Source organism: Choloepus didactylus, chromosome 6, assembly GCF_015220235.1.
Source record: "Choloepus didactylus isolate mChoDid1 chromosome 6, mChoDid1.pri, whole genome shotgun sequence".
Taxonomy (NCBI): Eukaryota; Metazoa; Chordata; class Mammalia; order Pilosa; family Megalonychidae; genus Choloepus; species Choloepus didactylus.
The window spans coordinates 141401266-141408367 of NC_051312.1; the positions used below are offsets into that span (position 1 = coordinate 141401266).

At 39.2% G+C, this 7102-nt stretch overlaps 1 protein-coding gene across 1 annotated transcript; it reads left to right on the top strand.

Annotated features, from left to right (window-relative positions):
* The first annotated feature begins 1085 nt into the window (after positions 1-1085).
* Positions 1086-2021, top strand: LOC119537847 (putative olfactory receptor 10D4). The gene has a single exon (XM_037840431.1). The coding sequence runs from the start codon at positions 1086-1088 to the stop codon at positions 2019-2021; it is 936 nt and encodes a 311-aa protein (XP_037696359.1).
* Positions 2022-7102: the final 5081 nt, after the last annotated feature.

Genomic DNA, 7102 nt, shown 5'->3' on the forward strand with positions numbered 1-7102 from the left:
ATAAGACAGAGATATTTCTGATGGCCTCTCAGCCTATTACATCCCCCTTTCTTCTGGCAATAGCCCTTTCCCTTCCCTTTTGCAGAACTGCCCACCTCCAGTCTCCTGTACCCTGTACCCTGGTCTCAGGGGTAGGCATGTGACTCAGCCTAGGAAGTGAGATGTGAATCTTGAGCAGGGCACAGACACAGAAGGCAGCTGAGGCTGAGTCATCTGATGATTGTGCACTGGGGCTGCCCCACACCTTAGGGCTGAGGTCCCCAGAGCTGCCAAGCTCCCATCCTTCCTGGGCCTAGAGTTTCATTGGTTTCTCTTATTCTCTGAGCTACTCCAATTACTGTTGCTTGTGATAGATCAAGCCTCATTCATACAGTGTAGTAAAACAGCTTACAACTTACTTATTTATAAAGACTGCACATGCCTATGAATAATTAGGAAATATAAAAATGCACAAGAAATATGTATGATATATGTGCCAAATGAATTTTCTTGAAAATGGTTATTCCACCGTAGTATATTTTTACAAAGGAGATCACAAAAGATTTTGCCTTTAATCAGGTTCTCCCTCTCTCTCTCTCTCTCTTTCTCTCTCCTTATTTCCAAGGTCCAATAATACCAAGTTAATTGCTCCCTTGCTCAATGACGTTCCCAACTTGGAAGATTAATACCCAAAGGAAGACCAAGATGTTATTTAAAATCTCCTGTGTTTGTGGATTGTTATTGTTTCCATTCTAGAGTTGGAGAGGACATCATTGTAAGGGAGCTGAAGCACATTTTGATTTGTTACACTCCATTTGAAAGTGATTGAAAAAAAAGAAGAATTCAGGATACTTGCCTGCAGTTTGCAGGTTGGTGGGGATTTAGGCAGGGGAAGATTCCTTTCTTCTGCCCAGAAAACAAAGAAAAACAACATTCAACAACACCAGCAGTTATGTCCCTTGTTTAACATGTAAGTGTAAAAATTTTGTCCTTCACTTTTCAGTTTTGCCATCATTCTCTGCTTCCCCTGACAATAGCAAGAAAGAAGATTATACATGTAGATTAGATATAGGTAAGTCATGAAGCTGTAGGATTCTTCCACAGAAATGAGAAACCACACGTTGGTGACCGAGTTCATCCTGCTGGGAATCCCTGGGACGGAGGGACTAGAGACTGTCCTTTTCACCCTGTTCTTCTCATTTTATTTGTGTGCCCTCCTGGGAAATGCGCTCATCCTTACAGCTATCATCTCTTCCTCTCATCTTCACACCCCCATGTATTTTTTCTTGGGAAACCTCTCCATGTTTGACCTGGGTTTCTCTTCAACAACCACTCCCAAGATGCTGTTATACCTTTCCGGACAGAGTCCAGTTATCTCTTTCCAGGGCTGTGTTGCCCAGCTCTCCTTCTACCATTTCCTGGGCTGCACGGAGGGTTTCCTGTACACGGTGATGGCCTACGACCGCTTTGTTGCCATATGTCACCCTTTGAGATACACGGTCATCATGAACCGCAGAGTCTGCTCCACCCTGGCCACTGGGTCCTGGATGGGTGGCTGCGTCCACACTATTATCCTAACCTCCCTCACCTTCCGGTTACTCTACTGTGGCTCGAACGAGGTGGGCTATTACTTCTGTGACATACCTGCCGTCTTACCTCTAGCTTGTGAAGACACATCTCTAGCCCAGAGGGTAGGTTTTACAAATGTTGGTCTTGTGTCTCTCATTTGCTTTTTTCTCGTCCTTGTTTCCTATACTCGCATTGGGATCACTATATCAAAAATTCACTCAGCAGCAGGCAGACAACAAGCATTCTCCACCTGCAGTGCTCACATCACTGCCATCCTTTGTGCTTATGGGCCAGTGATCGTCATCTATCTACAACCCAACCCCAGTCCCTTGCTTGGTGCTATAATTCAGATATTGAATAACCTTGTAACCCCCATGTTGAACCCACTGATCTATAGCCTGAGGAATAAGGATGTAAAATCAGCCCTGAGGACTGTATTTTCCAAGAGAGGATTCTCCCTGGAGAATAAATGAAAAACCTTAAGCTTTGTTGGATAAAGGTTGCTTCTCCATTTCTTAGGACAAATCTCATTTGCAGATTCCAAGGCATGGTGAAATGAAATGTACTCTGAATCAGATTACCACTTAAACTTGCTAAGTTTTAAATACATGCCTTTTTTAATATTTTAGTGTGTTTTATAAACAAATAAATGCATAAAGTGACTTAGCAGACACGGGTTTTGACATTGAATTGATTGTTGTGTATGAACTGATTGTTGTCTATAGATTCTCTCCCAGCACCACTAACCCCCAAACATATGCCTTAGATTTTCAAATCTTTGGAAAAATTAGGATCACACATTTGCCTTCTCAGAGTCTCAGTTAAAGTTCCTTTGTATAAATCTAGAAGGAAGAGAGAATGGAAAGAAAAACATTCAATAAAGCCTTGCTTAAATACAGAATATCAGAATCCCAGATCCTGTCTTTTTGGAGAGTATAAACTCCAATTTTCTGCAAACCCATACCAAAATTCAAACTGACATAAGATTCAAGGTAAGATTCTTCTAGTGTGCATATTACCTTTCCATTCATTTGGAATGAATCGCAGAGATGTTTTGTTATTTCACCTTGCATTATTAAACCACAGAAGGATATGTACCTGAATCATTTCTCATTAGCTCCTAAAATAATCAGCTTCCACTTGCTATCATGCTCTCAATTTTTGTAAAAGGTGGTCAAAGAAATCAAGTTTAAATAACTTACTGAATGTTTTTTTTTTTTTTTTTTTTTTTTTTTTTTTTTTTTTTTAATCATCATTTTATTGAGATATATTCACATACCACGCAGTCATACAAAACAAATTGTACTTTCGATTGTTTACAGTACCATTACATATTTGTACATTCATCACCTAAATCAATCCCTGACACCTTCATTAGCACACACACAAAAATAACAAGAATAATAATTAGAGTGAAAAAGAGCAATTGAAGTAAAAAAGAACACTGGGTACCTTTGTCTGTTTGTTTGCTTCCCCTACTTTTCTACACATCCATGCATAAACTAGACAAAGTGGAGTTTGGTCCTTATGGCATTCCCAATCCCACTGTCACCCCTCATAAGCTACATTTTTATACAACTGTCTTCGAGATTCATGGGTTCTGGGTTGTAGTTTGATAGTTTCAGGTATCCACCACCAGCTACCCCAATTCTTTAGAACCTAAAAAAGGTTGTCTAAAGTGTGCGTAAGAGTGCCCACCAGAGTGATCTCTCGGCTCGTTTTGGAATCTCTCTGCCACTGAAGCTTATTTCATTTCCTTTCACATCCCCCTTTTGGTCAAGAAGATGTTCTCCATCCCACGATGCCGGGTCTACATTCCTCCCCGGGAGTCATATTCCACGTTGCCAGGGAGATTCACTTCCCTGGGTGTCTGATCCCACGTAGGGGGGAGGGCAGTGATTTCACCTTTCAAGTTGGCTTAGCCAGAGAGAGAGGGCCACATCTGAGCAACAAAGAGGCATTCAGGAGGAGACTCTTAGGCACAAATACAGGGAGGCCTAGCCTCTCCTTTGCAGCAACCGTCTTCCCAAGGGTAAAACTTATGGTAGAGGGCTCAACCCATCAAACCACCAGTCCCCTATGTCTGTGGTCATGTCAGCAACCATGGAGGTGGGGTAGGCGAATACCCCCGCATTCTCCACAGGCTCCTCAAGGGGGCACTACATCTTTTTTTTTTTTTTCCTTGTTTGTCTTTTTTCTTTTTTTTTTTTTTAACTTTCCCTTCTTTTTTAAATCAACTGTATGAAAAAAAAAGTTAAGAAGAAAACAAACATACAATAAAAGAACATTTCAAAGAGACCATAACAAGGGAGTAAGAAAAAGACAACTAACCTAAGATAACTGCTTAACTTCCAACATGTTCCTACTTTACCCCAAGAAAGTTACATAATATAGCAACATTTCAGTGAACTTGTTCCTACTACATCCATCAGAAATTAACAGACCATAGTCATTTCTGGGCATCCCCAGAACGTTAAATAGCTTATCTGTTCTTCATGGATTATTGTTCCCCCTTCCTTAATTGCTCTCTACTGCTAGTTCCCCTACATTCTACATTATAAACCATTTGTTTTACAGTTTTGAAAGTTCACATTAGTGGTAGCATATAATATTTCTCTTTTTGTGCCTGGCTTATTTCGCTCAGCATTATGTCTTCAAGGTTCATCCATGTTGTCATATGTTTCACCAGATCGTTCCTTCTTACTGCCATGTAGTATTCCATCGTGTGTATATACCACATTTTATTTATCCACTCATCTGTTGAAGGACATTTGGGTTGTTTCCATCGCTTGGCAATTGTGAATAATGCTGCTATGAACATTGGCGTGCAGATATCTGTTCGTGTCACTGCTTTCCGATCTTCCGGGTATATACCGAGAAGTGCAATCGCTGGATCGAATGGTAGCTCTATATCTAGTTTTCTAAGGAACTGCCAGACTGACTTCCAGAGTGGCTGAACCATTATACAGTCCCACCAACAATGAATAAGAGTTCCAATTTCTCCACATCCCCTCCAGCATTTGTAGTTTCTTGTTTGTTTAATGGCAGCCATTCTAACCGGTGTTAGATGGTATCTCATTGTGGTCTTAATTTGCATCTCTCTAATAGCTAGTGAAGCTGAACATTTTTTCATGTGTTTCTTGGCCATTTGTATTTCCTCTTCAGAGAACTGTCTTTTCATATCTTTTGCCCATTTTATAATTGGGCTGTCTGTACTATTGTCATTGAGTTGTAGGATTTCTTTGTATATGCAAGATATCAGTCTTTTGTCAGATACATGGTTTCCAAAAATTTTTTCCCATTGAGTTGGCTGCCTCTTTACCTTTTTGAGAAATTCCTTTGAGGTGCAGAAACTTCTAAGCTTGAGGAGTTCCCATTTATCTATTTTCTCTTTTGTTGCTTGTGCTTTGGGTGTAAAGTCTAGGAAGTGGCCTCCTAATACAAGGTCTTGAAGATGTTTTCCGACATTATCTTCTAGGAGTTTTATGGTACTTTCTTTTATATTGAGATCTTTGGTCCATTTTGAGTTAATTTTTGTGTAGGGGGTGAGGTAGGGGTCCTCTTTCATTCTTTTGGATATGGATATCCAACTCTCCCAGCCCCATTTGTTGAAAAGACCATTATGGCTCAGTTCGGTGACTTTGGGGGCCTTATCAAAGATCAGTCGGCCATAGATCTGAGGGTCTATCTCTGAATTCTCAATTCGATTCCATTGATCTATATGTCTATCTTTGTGCCAGTACCATGCTGTTTTGACAACTGTGGCTTTATAATAAGCTTCAAAGTCAGGGAGTGTAAGTCCTCCCACTTCGTTTTTCTTTTTTAGAGTGTCTTTAGCAATTCGAGGCATCTTCCCTTTCCAAATAAATTTGATAACTAGCTTTTCCAAGTCTGCAAAGTAGGTTGTTGGAATTTTGATTGGGATTGCATTGAATCTGTAGATGAGTTTGGGTAGAATTGACATCTTAATGACATTTAGCCTTCCTATCCATGAACATGGAATATTTTTCCATCTTTTAAGGTCCCCTTCTATTTCTTTTAGTAGAGTTATGTAGTTTTCTTTGTATAGGTCTTTTACATCTTTGGTTAAGTTGATTCCTAGGTACTTGATTTTTTTAGTTGCTATTGAAAATGGTATCTTTTTCTTGAGTGTCTCTTCAGTTTGTTCATTTCTAGCATATAGAAACATTACTGACTTATGTGCATTAATCTTGTATCCCGCTACTTTGCTAAATTTGTTTATTAGCTCTAGTAGGTGTATCGTTGATTTCTCAGGGTTTTCTAGATATAAGATCATATCATCTGCAAACAATGACAGTTTTACTTCTTCTTTTCCAATTTGGATGCCTTTTATTTCTTTGTCTTGCCGGATTGCCCTGGCTAGCACTTCCAGCACAATGTTGAATAACAGTGGTGACAGCGGGCATCCTTGTCTTGTTCCTGATCTTAGAGGGAAGGCTTTCAGTCTCTCACCATTGAGTACTATGCTGGCTGTGGGTTTTTCATATATGCTCTTTATCATGTTGAGGAAGTTTCCTTCAATTCCTACCTTTTGAAGTGTTTTTATCAAAAAGGGATGTTGGATTTTGTCAAATGCTTTTTCAGCATCTATTGAGATGATCAATTGATTTTTCCCTTTCGAGTTTTTAATGTGTTGTAATACATTGATTGTTTTTCTGATGTTGAACCATCCTTGCATGCCTGGAATGAACCCCACTTGGTCATGGTGTATGATTTTTTTAATGTGTCTTTGGATTCGATTTGCAAGTATTTTGTTGAGGATTTTTGCATCTATATTCATTAGGGAGATTGGCCGGTAGTTTTCCTTTTTTGTAGCATCTTTGCCTGGTTTTGGTATTAGATTGATGTTAGCTTCATAAAATGAGTTAGGTAGTGTTCCATTTTTTTCAATGTTTTGAAAGAGTTTGAGTAAGATTGGTGTCAGTTCTTTCTGGAAAGTTTGGTAGAATTCCCCTGTGAAGCCATCTGGCCCTGGGCATTTATTTGTGGGAAGATTTTTGATGACTGATTGGATCTCTTTGCTTGTGATGGGTTGGTTGAGGTCTTCTATTTCTTCTCTGGTCAGTCTAGGTTGTTCATATGTTTCCAGGAAATTGTCCATTTCTTCTACATTATCCAGTTTGTTGCCATACAGTTGTTCATAATATCCTCTTATAATTTTTTTAATTTCTTCAGGATCTGCAGTTATGTCACCTTTTTCATTCATTATTTTGTTTATATGGGTCTTCTCTCTTTTTGATTTTGTCAGTCTAGCTAGGGGCTTGTCAATCTTGTTGATCTTCTCAAAGAACCAACTTTTGGTGATATTTATCCTTTCTATTGTTTTTTTGTTCTCTATGTCATTTATTTCTGCTTTAATCCTTGTTATTTCTTTTCTTCTACTTGGTTTAGGATTGGTTTGCTGTTCATTTTCTAGCTTCTTCAGTTGATCCATTAGTTCTTTGATTTTGGCTCTTTCTTCCTTTTTAATATATGCGTTTAGTGCTATAAATTTCCCCCTTAGCACTGCTTTTGCTGCATCCCATAGGTTTTG

Bases quoted from the DNA above. Each gene is read 5' to 3' on its own strand.
- LOC119537847 (XM_037840431.1), top strand. From the start codon at position 1,086: ATGAGAAACCACACGTTGGTGACCGAGTTCATCCTGCTGGGAATCCCT.